Source organism: Tachypleus tridentatus, chromosome 13, assembly GCF_004210375.1.
Source record: "Tachypleus tridentatus isolate NWPU-2018 chromosome 13, ASM421037v1, whole genome shotgun sequence".
NCBI lineage: Eukaryota > Metazoa > Arthropoda > Merostomata > Xiphosura > Limulidae > Tachypleus > Tachypleus tridentatus.
This window is the reverse complement of record NC_134837.1, coordinates 257,765,957-257,785,468: the sequence shown is the minus strand read 5'-3', so window position 1 is coordinate 257,785,468 and position 19,512 is coordinate 257,765,957. Positions and strand designations below refer to the sequence as shown.

General features: G+C 28.8%; 1 protein-coding gene across 3 annotated transcripts in view; it reads left to right on the top strand.

Moving 5' to 3' along the window:
* LOC143238700 (DNA-dependent protein kinase catalytic subunit-like) overlaps positions 1–19,512 on the top strand; it is a 191,160-nt gene that overhangs the window by 130,346 nt on the left and 41,302 nt on the right. For all 3 annotated transcript variants that reach the window (XR_013020719.1, XM_076479155.1, XM_076479154.1), the window contains 10 exons: positions 1,709–1,840; positions 5,803–5,979; positions 7,278–7,365; positions 8,077–8,203; positions 8,669–8,807; positions 9,350–9,427; positions 9,845–9,955; positions 13,140–13,265; positions 14,502–14,600; positions 16,129–16,237. Coding sequence is in view for 2 of the 3 variants with exons in the window: in XM_076479155.1 (XP_076335270.1) it covers positions 1,709–1,840; positions 5,803–5,979; positions 7,278–7,365; positions 8,077–8,203; positions 8,669–8,807; positions 9,350–9,427; positions 9,845–9,955; positions 13,140–13,265; positions 14,502–14,600; positions 16,129–16,237 (1,186 nt within the window). In the remaining variant the exon portion in view is untranslated. The remainder of the gene's footprint in view (positions 1–1,708; positions 1,841–5,802; positions 5,980–7,277; positions 7,366–8,076; positions 8,204–8,668; positions 8,808–9,349; positions 9,428–9,844; positions 9,956–13,139; positions 13,266–14,501; positions 14,601–16,128; positions 16,238–19,512) is intronic.

Genomic DNA, 19,512 nt, shown 5'->3' with positions numbered 1-19,512 from the left:
AATCGTTGACTTGATTTATCTGCATTGCTTACCAATGTGATAGTGAAGCATTATGTTAGGCTAAAGTAAAGTAAAAAAAAAGGTTGAAGTTGTAAAAATTGCATCAGTTACATGTTTTCTTTACCAGAAGAATTATATAAATAAAATCATATTTAGTCCCAGCTAGATTTAACCTTCTCCCTCTTTCTATGACTGACTTTTTAATTCCAAAGTAACAATCAGTTACCATACTATGACTTTTAAACTGTTTTTTCCCACTTTCACAAAAGTTAGCAAGCTTTCAGTAAAAATTATGAATCATTTATTGTGCACAGAAAATCATTTTTTTAATTAATTATTCTTACTAAAAAAATTGTCAGTAAATACCTTGAGTCAGAGTTTTGGTTAATCCCCGTGTAAAGTGGTTTGCATGTTAAGATGCTTGATTTCCTCTGAAATCTGCCATATTTCGTTTCTGTAATCTCTTAAAGTCTTCTAGATAAATTTCAAATGTTTTTGTTCTTGTTAAATTTTCTCTATCCTAACTCTGCACTATATATGTAAAAACGGCTCGTTTGGGTCATCGTCAGGTTCACTACATCACTGATTGACTCATTTCAAATATCCTAAGTTACCTTTTCTTTCTTTTTAAAATGACTTCAGATTTTAACAGTAAACCATAAATGTTTATCCTGAATAACATAAGGCTCATAATAGTATATATGTGTCTGCTTATTTTTTTTTTTTTTTTTTTAATTGCTGTGTGATCCGTCTAACTATTAATCCAGCCACAAGCTGTAAATCACTTGGCACATGCGTATCACATATTACCATGTCAAATTATGTGAAGCACAACCTATTTGTGAAGACGTTTTATTTATTTATTTACATTATCTTAACTCGTCTAACCTAATGAGTTTCTGATTTTTGATTTATTTACTTTTATAATATTAAATAAAGAATATACATGAAAAACACTAAATTTATCACTTGCCTGAGATCTTGTTGTTTTTGTTGGTTGCTAAGGAAACTTAACCTACTTTTTATATTAATGATACTAGTACACTATATAGTTCTTGTTTACTTAAATAATGCACCTAATCACATAGTATAAAAACATACACAAAGTAATTTCTTTAATTTTCTAACTATAACATAAGAGCCTTTAAGTCTTATCTTAAACCTGATAATATGACCATATCAAGAGAACCTTTCAAATTGCTAATGCAATAAATAGTACTCTCTACAGAAAGCAATGTAATATATCATTTCATAGATTTAAACTTTATATTTTTATTGGTTATAAAGTAATATAGTATAAAGTATCATAATGCACGAATGACAATTTGTAAAAGAAGAGGATGTAGCAGGTATGTGTGTGTGACAAGTGAATCTAACTTTATAATTTATGACTCCCTAAATAAATAAGATTGAAGGCTATAAAAAAAATTACACATAGCCTTTGTGGTATCTATTCTGTATAATAATAAGTAATTTATGTTGAATTTCTTACTAATCAGAAGAGGAAAACCTAGAGAACAAATGTTGTAATTTTTTTACAAGGGAAGATTGAAGATTTTTTGTCAATATTTCTTTATAAAATTGAGATCTTAAGCTTATTTTAAAATTTGGTTTATTAAGTACATTTTATAAATTCAGATGTGTGTGTGTGTGAAGGTATGATGTGTATTCTTGGGTTCCTGTTTGTCAGGTTTTATTGTCTGTTTAGGATCTGCTGAAAGAGCAGAGGTCAAGAAGAGAAGCTGAGGTCACCTTGTACCGTCAGTATCGAACCGGGGACTTTCCATACATAGAAATAAACTATTCTTCTGTCATTGCTCCACTTCAAGCTTTAGCACAGGTTTATTGAATTATTTTTTGTAATAAATATATATGTAAAGAACTAGAATCTTGGTGATTGTCATTAGATAAAGACCGAAAACTTTCTGATGAATAATTTCTACTTCAGTGTAAAATAGTGCTTATTCAAGCAGTACAGTATCTTAATCATAACCCAAAAACACACAAAAGCAAATAAGCCATCAGAAAGTAAAAGGATAATTGTTTTTGTTTGTCCAATTTTCATACTGACATTTTATTTATTATATAACAAAAAAGAAAAAAAAAAACAGCATAAAATGAAATTAAAAACACGTGTATTTTACTAGGGACAGCTGGGAATGAAGCTTTCCTAAAATGTTCCTTAACCTTCCCTGTAGCTGCTGCTTCCAGTGATCAATGCTTACTGTTAAACCTGGTTCTCTTCTTAAATAGTACGATGTATGTGTCCACAGTAAGTGATGTGTAATCCCCTCAAGTTTTTATTAAGCCCCTTTACCAGGAATAGGCTGGGACTGCACCTGTATTTTTATTAATTTGAAGATTCTTTGAGGAAAACTAAAATGTTAAATTGCCAGAAAACTTGTAGATCTACAATTGTGAAAAAAACTTATTTCATGTTCAGAATTATGTAAGTGTCTTAAAGCCCTGACAGTGAAATGTAAGATGTTTGTAGATATTGCAAAGGAACATAATATTCAGCATTAGATTTGAATTCATTTAATAAAAATTAGTTTGAAGTTTTCATACTATAAAATCAGTTGTAATGCAATATTACAATATAAAACTGAATAATATTTAAAAATTGTGCCACATCAAAGTAAGAATAGAAAAACATATACAAGAAAGAAGTGAGATAAAGACAACAAAGAATAAAGATGTTTTTATCACCAATTTAATCCTTTCTTGAGTTTATATTTATGACAATTTATCTGTTTATTTGAGCTAGTTTAATTTTAATAACTATATAGATAATTCTTTGTTATTGTGTGAGAACTTTCAATATAAAATAAATTTACTACTTTACTGCATTGCGTTAGATATCACATAATGGATTGTTTTACCTTAATCATGTGTAGTATAATTGTTTCATGTAGTACTAGGTTTTAAGATTGTTGTTTGTATTCAATCTTCAATTTTATATTGTTGACCATTGTGAATAAAAGTAAATTTTATGACTTTTTGTACAATCTCTGAATTTTGACCAGTACTAATGAGGCCTTTCAGCTGGTACCAGGGCTTTTCATGCAGTCTGTGATATAACATAATAGTAATTGTCATCACATAACGATAGTCATTTTTTATTTAAGACATTCAACCTCATACTGAGAGTGTTTGATTGAACACAACTAATGGTGTTCAGAGAAAACCTTTTTTCTCTTCACCCCTCACGAATGAGTAAGGATTTAGACTTGTACAAGAATAAAAAAGATTTGACCAATACATAATTCTTATACTTCCTTCATGCAACTTTTTGTGCAAGCAAAAAGCAGAAACAACCAAAGATTATAAACATGATCATGGCTGGGGAGTAACACAAAGACAATGGGTGAGATCTATAGATTCTACACCCAGAATTTTGTTGTGGGAAAGAAACAGAAGTACCCTAAGAAATTCCCAGTTTCACTACCTGGATGCTAAATATTGATATCCAGGTAGTGCCTGAGCTGTTAACCAAAAACAAGAAATAAAACGTAAAAATGATTAGTACATTACGTATAAAAGTTACAGATATAATATGGAGACTGGTGGGTGTGTCAGGTGTTGGATGTTGCCGTTAACATTGAATATTGTTGTATTAGTGTGTTTCTTGTACTAGCTATCTGGTAATATTGTTGGATGTTGCCTTTAACATTGAATATTGTTGGATGTTGCCGTTAACATTGAATATTGTTGCATTAGTGTGTTTCTTGTACTAGCTAACTGGTAATATTGTTGGATGTTGCCTTTAACATTGAATATTGTTGTATTAGTGTGTTTCTTGTACTAGCTAACTGATAATATTGTTGGATGTTGCCGTTAACATTGAATATTGTTGCATTAGTGTGTTTCTTGTACTAGCTAACTGATAATATTGTTGGATGTTGCCGTTAACCATGAATATTGTTGCATTAGTGTGTTTCTTGTACTAGCTAACTGGTAATATTGTTGGATGTTGCCTTTAACATTGAATATTGTTGTATTAGCGTGTTTCTTGTACTAGCTAACTGATAATATTGTTGAATGTTGCCGTTAACATTGAATATTGTTGCATTAGTGTGTTTCTTGTACTAGCTAACTGATAATATTGTTGGATGTTGCCGTTAACCATGAATATTGTTGCATTAGTGTGTTTCTTGTACTAGCTAACTGATAATATTGTTGGATGTTGCCGTTAACATTGAATATTGTTGTATTAGTGTGTTTCTTGTACTAGCTAACTGATAATATTGTTGGATGTTGCCGTTAACATTGAATATTGTTGTATTACTGTGTTTCTTGTACTAGCTAACTGATAATATTGTTGGATGTTGCCTTTAACATTGAATATTGTTGTATTAGTGTGTTTCTTATACTAGCTAACTGATAATATTGTTGGATGTTGCCTTTAACATTGAATATTGTATTAGTGTGTTTCTTGTACTAGCTAACTGATAATATTGTTGGATGTTGCCGTTAACATTGAATACTGTTGCATTAGTGTGTTTCTTGTACTAGCTAACTGATAATATTGTTGGATGTTGCCGTTAACATTGAATATTGTTGTATTAGTGTGTTTCTTGTACTAGCTAACTGATAATATTTTTTGGCTAATATTTTAATTCTTTCTTTGAAGCTAGGTAAGATATTTAGTGAATCTAGGTAAACCTCATTGCTGAATGAATTGGTAATGAACAGAATGTGTAAGGTGTGATATTTATGTGGTCTTCATTTGCGTCTCTGAGAATTAATTCCTCGAGTGTAATAGCAAGAAGTTTGTGGACTTACAGTGCTAAATTCCAGGGCTCATTTCCCTGTGGTGGATGCAGTGTGTACCCCAATACAGCTTTTCCCTAATAAAACCCAACACAGATACAGTAGTTTTGAATGTGTATAGTAGATGTGAATATATCAAAGTATCACTAATAATAATAGGCTTATTTCCTTTGTCACTCTGTCAAAAACACTTTCACTCTCCTTTTTCAGTAATACTCGGCAATATACATTGTCACTTAGTGACAAAACTATTACTTGATTGTTTTTAGACCAACTATTGAATGCTTAGTATTCATGCTGATTATGTTAGAAAGGTTTGCTTTTATTCTTTACTTTTGATAACTTCAGTGATGTTATGGCAACATAACTTAATTCAGAAGCTTTATGACATTGAGTTGCAGCCAGAAACAAAATTTACCAAGTAGTATTTCAGCAAAGCCTTACATTATGTTTATCTATTAAAGTAAAGTACAAATAGGTCTGCTATTACTAATATTATAATCAGCATTTAAAAGAGTTTTAAGTGGTGAATAAATATTAATTAATAAGCATTCAGTTGGCATTTAACAGATATGTTGACCACTTGGTCTTAAAACATAAAGAAAAATAAACGTTTATTACTACTAAATATCTATCATCCTTTGTACACTTGACAATTTATCAGAATATGTGCATTGTGTTTTCTTCTTCCTGACCTAGAATACAGTGTAAAAGGCTCAAGAGAGCTATTAGTCTCTTACAGAGTGCACACATACGTCTGTTCACGATAAAAATTCATATGTCTGCATACTTTCCAATAATGATTTGATGATTAAATAATTGCTTCAAGACTAATGAAATAAGTAAAGAGTAGGTGCATTTTGGAGGTACAGACAAATTCCTTTTAGTCAATTCTACAATTTTTACTAATTATTCAAGGATAGTTCCTCTCATTTTAACAGGCTTTTGTACTAGTTTAAATATTAAAATAATAAAAATGTGTTGTGCATTTTGAATTTTTATTCAAGTCTCCTCTTTCAACTTTTGTAGAAGGATCAAAATGTTGCCAAAACTTTGATGTCATCCATAGCAAAAGCATTGTGTCAATCAGAAGAGCAGAATAATCCCCATGATTACGTTGTTTTTTGTAATGAGTTGAACCAGGTCTTTAACAATATTCTTCAACAGACAGTTCAGTTTTTTCCACCCTTTATTGGATTTGTGGAAGTAAGTTGTATTTTGTTTTAAACCCTACAAATAACATTTAATGATTGGTATGTCTCAGTTAAGTACAAAGAAATGGCATATGGTGAATATGTGAAAGCATAGGCTGCTTTTTTTTTCTGTAAATAGTAAGAATTTCATTAAATATATTCTTAAAATTTCAGTTAAAGTTTCCAGAACAGATTTAAAATGTTCAAATAGAGTGTATAAATGGCTGTTTAAATAATATTTCTAAAACTTAAAATAAATATACTTGTTTTATTTTAGCATAATACTTCATGTAAAGTACCATAGATATTTATAAACCCAAGAAATCTGAACTATCTACTAAAATGTTTATTTGAAATATTTTATATGTATTGTAACACTTTCTTTTATCTCTCAGAAGAAAATGTCATGGTGACACAATTAAAATCAGTGCAATAAGATTTTTAAGTGGTGTTAGTTTGTGAATTTTCTTTTAAAATTGTGTCCAATAAGTAATGCTATTCTGAAAAAATAATTTTGATTAAGCCTTAAAAAAGTACTTTTGGACTCCATAGTTTTTATTCTTTTTCTTGCTATATATATATAAATAGAAGACAAACGTATTTCTAAAGTCTTGAAATTGTGACAGTATATATATTTTAATCATTGTGGATAAACAAACTTAGGTTTGGTTTATGTAATTGTTACTGCCTGTAATGTGTGATAGAATGATGAAGAAATCATAAAATTTATTTTATGTGGAGTTGTATGTACATATATTTAAATTACTGGGTTTTTTGGAAAAGAATTAGTTATATTTTTCCAGTAATTTGCCTGTGAAAGTTAAAACATTTGTGGGTTTAAGAATATACAATTTACACATCTTTAAATTCATGTCATGTTTGTCTGAAACTGTATATAATATCACTTTACACTGATTCACAGATTAAGAGAAGCATTAACAAATCGTTTTAGTTTTATAAAGTTTTGATGTTTTTATTCATATTATTACTGTGAAGATGTTTTTTTTGTCTTTGCTTACTAGGAATTTTGAAATTAGGCTTTGTCATTATCAGATGATAAGTTGAGCTTTGTCTTTCTAATTTCAGGACTTTTTTATTTATTAAATTGTTTCAATAACAATTATCTTCTGCATCCTCCAGAAGAATAAAATATCTTTTTCTTGTTAGGCTTAGTATATAAACATGTTATATTTATAGTTGATAGTTTTACACCATAGCTGATTAAAAGAAAATAATTTTAATGACATTGGTGTACTTTGATATAGTTGTCTGTTTTGGAGATAAAGACAAAGTTTTTGTTTTTTTCCATAGGAAGTTTCTTACTACAATGTTCAACATCTACCATTAGAACCTGAAGAGGTCAGTAAAGTTTCCCAAGCAAGTGGACAACAGAATCTTGGTAAGGTATTATCTACTGTACATTCCTTTTCAAGCTTTATCAAAAATCCTAAATGTCATAACTTTTAGTATTTTGTACATAAACTATTCCTGTCATGGGTTTTATTGTAATAATCAGAAACACTAGTAATATTCAGTATAATAAATGCAGTGATGGTTGTATCAGGACACGTGATAACATACAGTGATGGTAGGTAGCATTAGGACACACATGATAACATACAATGAGAGTTTTGATACCTAAGCCAAAATTATCCCAAATTCTTTGCTATTTTTTATTTTATGTAAAAGTTAAAAAAAAATCATGGATGTGGGTCTATTTCAACGGCAGTGAAACATTAAGAAACTGTAACAGTAATATTTAAAAAAAATACAAAACTTCAATGTACAAATTGTAACACAAGTTCTCTATGATGTCTTGTACATTGCTTACACTAGTGACGTCTAATAAAAAGACAACATTTTTCAAAAGATTTGTTTCTTATATAATGCTACTGTTCCATTATTAACTGTAGCTGTATACTGTATCCTCATGTTGCCATGAAAAAGAATGTTTCCATGTCAGATAGATTGTGATTGGAGTATTTTATTTATCTACCTTTTAAAATTTATTATTTGTTCCTTTATTTCTTATAATGATGAAGGAAAAGATTCTCTATTACTGATAATTTCTAGAATGTAATTTATTTGTGTACTTTCATACTTGTTTCAGGTATTTTGTTGTTGGAAGATATGTTGATAAAATCAACCACAGAAGAAACAAAACATCAAAGCAAAAAGTCACGTAGAGAGAATCGAAGTAATAGTCCAACTACGTCGTTATGGATAAAACTTGCCGAGTAAGATTGTTTTTATCTTATTACTTAAGGGTTAGAAGTGATCATTGTTATAACATTTTATACTTTTCTTCAAAATGCTAGTTAAAGAACTCAATTATTATATTGATTCCAAATAACCCTATTATAGTTTAGATAAATAAATAAAGAATTTGTTGATAATTTATGATGGCAAAAATTTAGTAATACTTTTCCACGTGATGAGTTACAAATGGTACTTTTTTAGATAAAAATTTCTCTTTTTATTAAAGAAACTAAATTGTTATTAAGCACTTACAATTTTAAACTTATATATATTGATGGTGCAGACCCAAATTATTATTACTATATTCAGGAATTAATTGAAGTTAATGTTTATATCACAGATATATATTAATAACTAATATTTCATGTATAAATAAAGTTGAAGTCTTATGAAATAATTGAGGAAATGACTTCAGTTTATATTTGAATGAAATATTATTACAGATTGTACAAATCTCTAAACAACTATGATGTAGTTAGAGGCATCTTCAGTAACTCTGTAAATACACAGACAGAAAGCATCCAAGCTCTTGAGTTTGAGGCAAGAGGTGATTATACTAAAGCCTTACAACTTTATATTCAGGTAAGGTATCTGTCAACTACCACTTGTTTTCTATAATTAGGCATTTTAGCATAGTATTGTTGATGTGATACTGAAATAAGGAATATTATGGTGCTCTTGAGAAAAACTTTGTAAGTTTAAAGCAAAAAATAAATAAATTCAGAAAATATTAAAGAGTTTTGATTGTCTGACATATGATAGTCAGGCATATCACAACATTAGTTATTCATTTTTATTATTACATGTGTTTTCAGATATATTTTTATACATAATGAGTTTTTTACTTGCTATCAATTAGAATAAAAGTTACTGTAGTAATGAACTGTTTAGTTTGTTGAGAGAATGAATAGATTTGCTGTTTGTGAATAAAGTCATTAAAAAAGTTTGTCTTTAGTTGATAATGTTAAATATGATATTTACATATTTGAATATGTGCATATCTGAATATGCACAGCAAACTTACTTTCCGAACAGTAGTACATGTATGTAGTTAGCTATGTATGTGTTGACAATGTAAAATTTTTTATATAGAATTTCTCGGTGAATCTTTGTACCTTATTTAGTTGTATGAGACAACTGTGTGGCCTGACAAAGAGCCAGAACAAGCAGAAATAGATCATTGGGATGATGCCATATTTAAGGTAAAAAATTAATATTTCTTAGCTTTGACTATAAATTTTTTAGATTTGTTTTTTAACATAGAAAAACAGTTGGAGTTAATAATAGTATTCATAGTGCTTTCAGTGAAATGTTACTTTAAATTTTCAGCATTTTAATACATTTAAAATATAATGCAACTGAACTTTCTTATCAGCTTGAATTAGTGTTTGTTGTAAAATTAAAATATTAGATAGCTTCATATGCTTGCTATATTGAGTTATTTCAACCAAGTGCATAATAGCTAGCCTGTAATAATTGCAGTATACTTTGTATATTAATAAATATGGGTTATGATAAATTATCATACCTGAAAGACTGAGAAACAATTGTTTTTACAGAATTTTGTAATTGATCTGTCACATATACAACCATATTAAATCTTACATTTTATGGTGTAGTGTTATGACTCTCTCACTCAATGGGATGCCCTAGAGAAGGCAGTTGTGTGCCGTTTCACTGATGGACAAAGTCCAAATTTAGACCGTATTTGGGAGGATTCTTACTATCAGGTAGTAATCTTATAATGATGTATAGAATACTTATACTATATTTGAATGAAATATTGTTACACATTGTACAAATTTCTTGACAACTATTATGTCGTTAGAGGCATCTCCAGTAACTCTGTAAATACACAGACAATTTAGGTATTTTGAAAATACCTAAATTAATTTTAATTAATTTGCTTTGTTATTACTACAAAGCATAAAAGCTGAAAGCTAAAAAGCACCTAACTCCTTTAAATGGCAATCTACAAATCGTTACAGTAATGTAAGACCAGATATTGTAGACATTATTTACTCAAACTACAAATCGTTACAGTAATGTAAGGCCAGATATTGTAGACATTATTTACTCAAACTACAAATCGTTACAGTAATGTAAGACCAGATATTGTAGACATTATTTACTCAAACTACAAATTGTTACAGTAATGTAAGGCCAGATATTGTAGACATTATTTACTCAAACTACAAATCGTTACCAGATATTGTAGACATTATTTACTCAAACTACAAATTGTTACAGTAATGTAAGTTCAGATATTGTAGACATTATTTACTCAAACTACAAATTGTTACAGTAATGTAAGACCAGATATTGTAGACATTATTTACTCAAACTACAAATCGTTACAGTAATGTAAGGCCAGATATTGTAGACATTATTTACTCAAACTACAAATCGTTACAGTAATGTAAGGACATTATTTACTCAAACCAGATATTGTAGACATTATTTACTCAAACTACAAATCGTTACAGTAATGTAAGGCCAGATATTGTAGACATTATTTACTCAAGACATTATTTACTCAAACTACGTTACAGTAAGTAAGGCCAGATATTGTAGACATTATTTACTCAAACTACAAATCGTTACAGTAATGTAAGGCCAGATATTGTAGACATTATTTACTCAAACTACAAATCGTTACAGTAATGTAAGGCCAGATATTGTAGACATTATTTACTCAAACTACAAATCGTTACAGTACAGTAATGTAAGGCCAGATATTGTAGACATTATTTACTCAAACTACAAATCGTTACAGTCGTAAGGCCAGATATTGTAGACATTATTTACTCAAACTACAAATCGTTACAGTAATGTTAGGCCAGATATTGTAGACATTATTTACTCAAACTACAAATTGTTACAGTAATGTAAAACCAGATATTGTAGACATTATTTACTCAAACTACAAATTGTTACAGTAATGTAAGGTCAGATATTGTAGACATTATTTACTCAAACTACAAATCAGATATTGTAGTTACAGTAATGTCAGATATTGTAGGCCAGATATTGTAGACATTATTTACTCAAACTACAAATCGTTACAGTAATGTAAGGCCAGATATTGTAGACATTATTTACTCAAACTACAAATCGTTACAGTGATGTAAGGCCAGATATTGTAGACATTATTTACTCAAACTACAAATCGTTACAGTAATGTAAGGCCAGATATTGTAGACATTATTTACTCAAACTACAAATCCATATTATGCAACATACTAAAAATTTACCAATATTTGATTGGTAAATATCATAATATTTACCATATTATTTAGCTATCTACAAATAGTAGATACTCATTTCCAGCATTACAAAGATAAAAAGTAGTTACAGTTAAAAACACATCAGTTCTTAAACAAATTGAATTAATAAGAATTTCTGGTTACAGTATGGTTACAAATCATTTTAGAAATGAGTTTATATGCAAATAAAATTATAAGATTCACATTAGGTCATTTACAAGACAGCTGTTTAAAACAAAAGCTATATCAGTTTTAATTTGTGTAGTTAAAAGCACTAAGTTTTTAGTAATACTATTTTAAAACAAGTATTTGCTGTCCAATTGATTATAGTATCATGAATCTGGTCTGTAATAGGAATCTCAAGGATTGCACAAAACCCTAATAGAATGTTCAGCACCTTAAATGGCAAATATTTATTTCAAGCAACATTTTAAAACTTTTACTATTGACTGCTAAGGCTGTACATGTATAAAAGTGAGTTTTAGACTTAGAAGGGAAAGAAAATCTGCTCACAATGGATGTTTTTACTTATCATTATTCACTTACCAGTCTACAACAAAAACAGCTTGGTATATTGTACCCACACCTTTTGTAAAATACCAGATAAGGTACTGTGAAGGTTATAGTGGTGTAGCAAAGCTGTTTCTTCTATATTTTATGTAAGCTAACAAGTATCATAATTCCACTGTAAACAATGTTATAATTACCTCTTTAAGTTAGCTTTTGTACAAGTATTTGATTTTCCTTTTAAAAGATTAAGTACAGGGTGAAACAGGAATAACTAGCCAATAATAGATGAATTTTGTTAGCTACCATATCGAGTAATCCTTTGCTCACAGTTGACCATAAAAAAGCCAGCAAAAAAATTAAATAAAAAATTGGGAATTTTTAAAACCAGTAATTATGGATCATAAAAATAATAATAAGGAAACAGGGATGGAGATATTGTAGATATTATTTACATAAACTACAAATCCTTATTTTAAATAATAGCATTGAGCCAAAATAAGAATTTGTTATTCATTGCTCTCTTTTTGTGACTAAACCATAACTCATTTTTGATTGGCCAAGAAGATAGCAGCAGCTTTTAACCAGTGAGTTAACTACTATTAAAATATAACACTTATGGTTATCAAGGCTTAGTTACTGTTAAAATATTAAACCTATAATTATCAAGGCTTGCATAAAATTTTGTTGTTTTGTGCATTGTTTTTGTATTATGAATCCCAATACTTCTAATTAAAGAAAGTTGATGCAACATTGTTTTAACTTAAGAGTATTCCACGATAATCATTATGGGATCTGATGTTTGTTTTATCTAGATTCCTAGGTGACTCTTCAGTGAATGTAGTTTTTTGTGTGTTAAAAGTATGTAAAATTTTTGAATTCTTTTGTTTTATCAAGGATAACTTGTTTTAAATAAACCTTTGGTTTTGAATTTAGTGAGATTCAATAGAAGGTTTCTAAAATGCACAAAGTCAAGACTTAAGTTATTTTTAGCTATCATTTCTATAATTAAAATATTTTCAGCTCTTGTATATGGTATAAAGTTTAAGGTTTTTATAAATTTAGTGAGAAGTCTTAATTTGAACAGATAAAATATGTACAAATTTTAACCTATTTTTCACCTACTCAACTATTGTACTAGGAACATTATCTGCCATATATGATACGATCAAAACTAAAGAAACTTCTAGAAGAAGGACAAGATCAGTCTCTTTTGTCATTTTTTGATAATTCGATGCAAGATCCTGATAAAAAGGAATACATTGAGGTAATAATATTTGGATATTATCCTTAACCTGTCACATTTAGAAGCAGATTCATGAGATTTTCTGTGTATAAAAGAGAGTTGACTGTGGCTTAGTTATAAACATAAAGTTATCTAGAAAACAAAGATGAAGTGATAATTGTGAGCTGCAAGAAAATATTGTAACTGAAGCATTAAAGGACTTCCTTAAGACAACGAGGTTACGTAAGCATGGCTAATTAGTAACCAGAGTGATGTATTAATAGTTAGCTTGGAAAGTTGTTTGAAGGATGTTTCTTCATGCTAAGAATCTGATGTTCAAATATTATTTCAACATTTTAAGATTTTTTATCATATAATAAAATGTAACAAGGTACTTAAGTGCAAGGTTTACAAACCAATATCAATGTAAAAATTATTGTGTTCTAATTTGTGCATGTAACAACAGTTTAATTTTTGAATTATTTATAATGTCTTAATTTATAAGTTAAAGAATAGTGCCTCAGTATGAATATACCTTTTGAACCTTGATATAAGATACATTGTATATGTTTAACTGTTAAGGTTGCATCTTTACATGTGAAAATATGGTATTTAAGTTGGTTTTGAATATTGTCTTTACAAATTAGATAAATATAGCTTATTCTTAGTTTGCAAAGATGTCTTTTAGAAGCTTTTACATTAACTTTGGAAAAGTAATATAGGATAGAATATATTCAGCTTGTAATGTTGTCCTTTACAAGTGTGCTATTTTGGAATGATTTTCACATTATCTTCAACAATTTGATATATTATATGTTAAGTAGTTCTCTTATTAAAGTGTAGTACATTTAAAACTTAATGTTTGAATTTATAAAATCGTCTGTTTTATTTATTTTAATGGTGTTTTGAACATAGAAAAATAAGAAACAGGAATTAAGTCTTGTCGGCAAGATTTTGTTCAAGACCATTTTCTTAAATAGATTTTAATCACTTATTAAATTAATTGAATTTTGTAGGTTATCTATGACTAGCATATATGTAAATACAGTATTTGTTTTGTTGTCAGGTATTGCATTAGTTTTGAAGATAGTTCTGCATAGGATATATTATTAACGTCTGGTTGGAGAGGCTGAGGAAAACCGTGAGGTTAACAATTGTATTAGTCAATGTGGATAAATGTTCCTTGTTTAAATTTTAAATATCTTAATTTTGTTGGACAGTTTATTTTAGTTTTTGCTCGATACTTTATTATATTTGAAGCACCTTTCTTGTTTTCAGGAGCACTTTACAGAAGAACTGGCCTTATTGTATGTTGTACAAGAAGACTTTGATCGTGCCCAATTCTATAGTACTTCCTGCCTTCAAAACTTTCTTCAAGTATGTTCCCAAGTCTTTAATAATAGAGATGAGTTTGACCATAGAAAAGTTTAGATCAGTGTTTTCTAACTGGTATATTGTCAGAGAGGAACAAGTGTGCTAGAAAATGTTGCTTGTGGGAAAAAATAAATAAAAGAAAAATATTGTTCTTGGAAATAGTTTTGGGGAAGGAAACAAAGTGTATTTGTCTTGTTGCTATTTTGGTCGTACAGATGTAAGATGTATTGTGTTACATTCTGATGACTGTAGCTCATTTGGTGATAAGAATGGGGTGTTGGGCTGAGATTTTGTAAAATGCTAGGGAGGGTGTTACATTCTTATAAGAGTCACTGTTTCTTTGGCAAGAAAGGGTTGGGAAACATTGATTTAGGTGATAGTTAAGAAGAGGTAACAAACAGTTACGAGTTTGAATTTATGTTACGTAACTCATGAATTAATAAAAAGAAGAACAGACATTTGTTGGCTAAGAAAGATGCTTAGGTTGTAAGAACCCTGTCTACTATGTGTGTGTGTGTGTCTGAAGAGTTTGAAAACTCTTCATAATGTATAGTTCTACTGAAAAAAGTTCAGTTATTAATCCTCTGATTTAATGATACGTTAATTTGATTATCTTTGACTCGTGAAGTTGTTTGAATATGTGAGAATTAAAGTAACACAGAATAATATAGTATGTATCGATACATATATATATATATATATGTGTGTGTGTGTCTGTTTGTGTGAATACATAAAATACTTTTCACTAATTCACTGGCTTGAAATTCTCTCAGTGTTTTAAATTTATTATTTTGTTATTAATTTTCAAAAGTAAGTTGTCATAACACAGTAGAAGCTTAGTTTAGAAATGTCACCCATATTAACTGTGCAGTTAGTTGCCTACATTTATTAGTATCATACAAAGGTTAACCCTTTCGGTGCAGTTGGCGACCGCAGTCGACTTGAAGGCTCAGCGCTGCAGACGACCTTCCTTTATTCCTGTTATTCTTATGTACTGAATTTAACATATATAGTATTGGGTACAATCACTGAATATTTCAGGGACTTTTGTTGAGTTATTCTCGAGATATCATGCTTTTAGTACTGATACTGTAATTAGTTGAAGTATCAAACATGTATATTCAGCATCATGCCAAACATTAAAAATTTGTTATTCGATGCCGAAAGGGTTAAATGATTAAGAATGATTCACATAATTGTATGACATCATTATGAAAATGTATAGCTCCTACAATCATTGTTCTAAACGTGTCTGCATGTTGTTTCACTTGCAAGTCTATAACATTAAATTTATTTTAAATGTTTGACTTATAAACCAGAAGATATGTACACCATGTTTAGACCAGTCATGGTTTTATGTAAACAAACTATTATAATATGGAAATAAATATATTTGTATAAATGATAAGTTAATATATAATTATTCAGTTAGTTTTACAAAATGGGGAATTGTTTCAGTTGTCCACTTAAATATCTGGAAAATTCAAGTTATTAAACCAAATGATTCATGTCTTAAACATTTTTTTTTTAGGACTGGTCATCTTTAAGCCTCATGACACCTGGTGTCAGAGAAAACAAACTTCATACCTTACAAAAGCTTGTGGAGTTAAAACAATTTTTAGACTTCATGGCTGAAGAGAGTAAGGAATGATGTTAATTTTTTCATTAGAGTGATAAAAAAACTGTGATTTGTTTAAATTTTCAGAACCAAGTAATTGCAAAACAACTTTCTAACATAAAGAAATCTTCATCAGGTCTGTAGCTTAATGCCATTTATTAGGAGAGTTGTTGCAAAAAAAAAAAAGCCATAAACATAATTAATATCAGAAATCAACAAAATGTTTAAGCTATGTAAGACTACCAAAGTTTATGAACTTACTAAAATATCTGTGTTTCTTTTTGCCCAATTGTCAAATTTGTTACTCTTTAGTAGTTAAAAATATGAAGATTATTTTCTTGAACATTTTTTAATAGTTAATCTTAATTATGGACTATAATTAAGAAACTTATTTTTTTATTTTGATATTCTTTAATGTTATTTTATTATAAATGATAATATCTGGTGCATGAACGATAAAAAATACAATAGTTTAAGATTTTGTTATCATGGTTAATAAGTGGTTTATTAATATGAATAGTTATTAATTAGTAACTTTTTACATAACTTAGATACTAATTGCTAATTTTTTTCTGCATAATGACTTCAAACTTCATGGAACTCTGGTTCATTATCCATTTCACTTAGAACATGAATCAGCTAAGTGTTTATTTTCAAGAGGTGTATCCATATTTCACTAATTTCAGTGTGATATCTATTATTTGTACGTAGAAGCTTCTTTGATGTTTTTATTTTTTTTCATGTGTGGTTCATATCCTCTTTAAAAAAAAAAGTTTAATGATTAATAATAACAACAACAGTTAATATTCTATCACCAAAACCTCACTGTATGCTCTTAGTATTGGGACAGATAAACTGGTAAGTTTTTATGTGTGTGAGATATTTAGTTATGTTTATTTTAAGTAACAGGGTTCTTTGCTCAATGTATGTTAAGTACAGTTTTCTTATTTTCACTTTTAAGGGATAAGTTGTGTTTACTTGATCCTACTGCACCAAGACTTCTTTCTGACATGAGTTATTTTACTGCAGTCTTTAAGTGCAGTCAATAAGTGGTTTATTAATATGAATAGTTATTAATTAGTAACTTTTTACATAACTTAGATACTAATTGCTAATTTTTATTCTGCATAATGACTTCAAACTTCATGGAACTCTGGTTCATTATCCATTTCACTTAGAACATGAATCAGCTAAGTGTTTATTTTCAAGAGGTGTATCCATATTTCACTAATTTCAGTGTGATATCTATTATTTGTACGTAGAAGCTTCTTTGATGTTTTTATTTTTTTTCATGTGTGGTTCATATCCTCTTTTAAAAAAAAAAGTTTACTGATTAATAATAACGACAACAGTTAATATTCTATCACCAAAACCTCACTGTATGCTCTTAGTATTGGGACAGATAAACTGGTAAGTTTTAATGTGTGTGAGATATTTAGTTATGTTTATTTTAAGTAACAGGGTTCTTTGCTCAATGTATGTTAAGTACAGTTTTCTTATTTTCACTTTTAAGGGATAAGTTGTGTTTACTTGATCCTACTGCACCAAGACTTCTTTCTGACATGAGTTATTTTACTGCAGTCTTTGATGTTTATTCCTTTATTTTTAATTAGTACATCACTTTTAAAGTCTTAACTTCATTTCTGAGGCAAACTTAGAGAAAATCATGTTTTGTTCTTTAAAACAAACTTTTCTTTGTTTTTCTACATCCAACTTTATTTAAACCTTTTATGTGTTTTCTGTTTTTGCCTTTTTGATTTATTATTTTCCATATATGCTTAATAAATTATTTTATGTAACTGTTTTTCACCAAAACTCAGCCTCTTCCAAGATTTTTACCTTTCTTACCTCCATATTTTATTGTTTCTTTTCCCATGGTGTTGTTTGAATGACCTGTTTAATGAACATAATTTACCAGATTCTCTGTTCTAGAATAAGCTTTTCAAGTCTGATCTATATGTTTTTATTATCCCAGACAAGTGAAACAGAAGTGTTTTGGTCTCATTTCACACTCTATAGAAACCATAAACTTCTGTTTAATTTTGTTATTCTTGCACTGACATGAGTTTGAAAAGTAAAGAGGGTTTTACAAAAGTAATTTTGTTATTCTTGCACTGACATGAGTTTGAAAAGTAAAGAGGGTTTTACAAAAGTAATTGAAGTTATTCTTGCACTGACATGAGTTTGAAAAGTAAAGAGGGTTTTACAAAAGTAATTGAAGTTATTCTGGACCAAAAATGTTTTCTTTGTGTTCCTATCTCATCATAAATTTCATCATTTCCTTTGAGGCCTTTAGTTTAATAATAGGACTAATAAAATGGGAGAAACTTATGGTAGCAAAAAGAATATTTGAAGGTGTTTTTTTACCCTTTTCTGATTCTGAATTTACAATTGACTAATTAAGTGGAATATACATAGAAAATTTTCTATTTAATGTGATTTTTAATCACTTCTGTTCCCTTACTTTGTATGTTTTCTGTAGAGCAATTGAACTATATCTGTTATTGAAACTAGTTATTTGTTATGTGCAGTTATCTCTGCCAGGACCTTGTTTTGAAAGATTCTTGTTCAGAACTGTTGACTTTATTTAATTGTATACTGTTATTGTTCAAACATATCTTTCTATCTTCTTTATGGTATTCATATTCAGCTTATTAACATTTGTAGTTCACTGGTTTCCTTTATCATATAAAATTTTATAATGTCACAGTTTTTGAGATATATTCAAGATATTGAAAAAACAACTACATCTTAACAGATACGTCTATTTAGAAAGCAACTAATGTGATTTTCCTTTTTTGCTGGTGCACTTTTATTTTATCATTTAATACTAATAACACATTTGATTTATTACTTATTGTGTAGAGGTGCAAACTAACCCTGTTTCTCTTAATCACTTTTTGGTATTTTCTTTCACGTGTGGTGCATATTTTATGGCATTTGTCTTACTTGAAACCAGTCTGACAAATTTGTTTGTAAGTCACATACTGAGAGGTTTTTGTACCTCCTTAGACATCTGGAGGAACTGGCAACATCTGGATTTGGTGGCTCCATTAGAATTATTTTTTGGTATCTTTTCTGCTTCAACAGATTTAAAAAATGTGGATCTTTTTTAAGATTTAGAGAAGACATTGTGTAGTTGCCACATATGTTCTTTTTCTTTTGAGCCCTAGTCTTTGAATTTACCTTTCACATTATGAAATACTGATAGAGTGACACATTTGAATGAATTAAATTGCTGGTTAATTATAATATTCAAGAAACACTCGAGGCTAGAACACCAGAAATTTGCAAGTT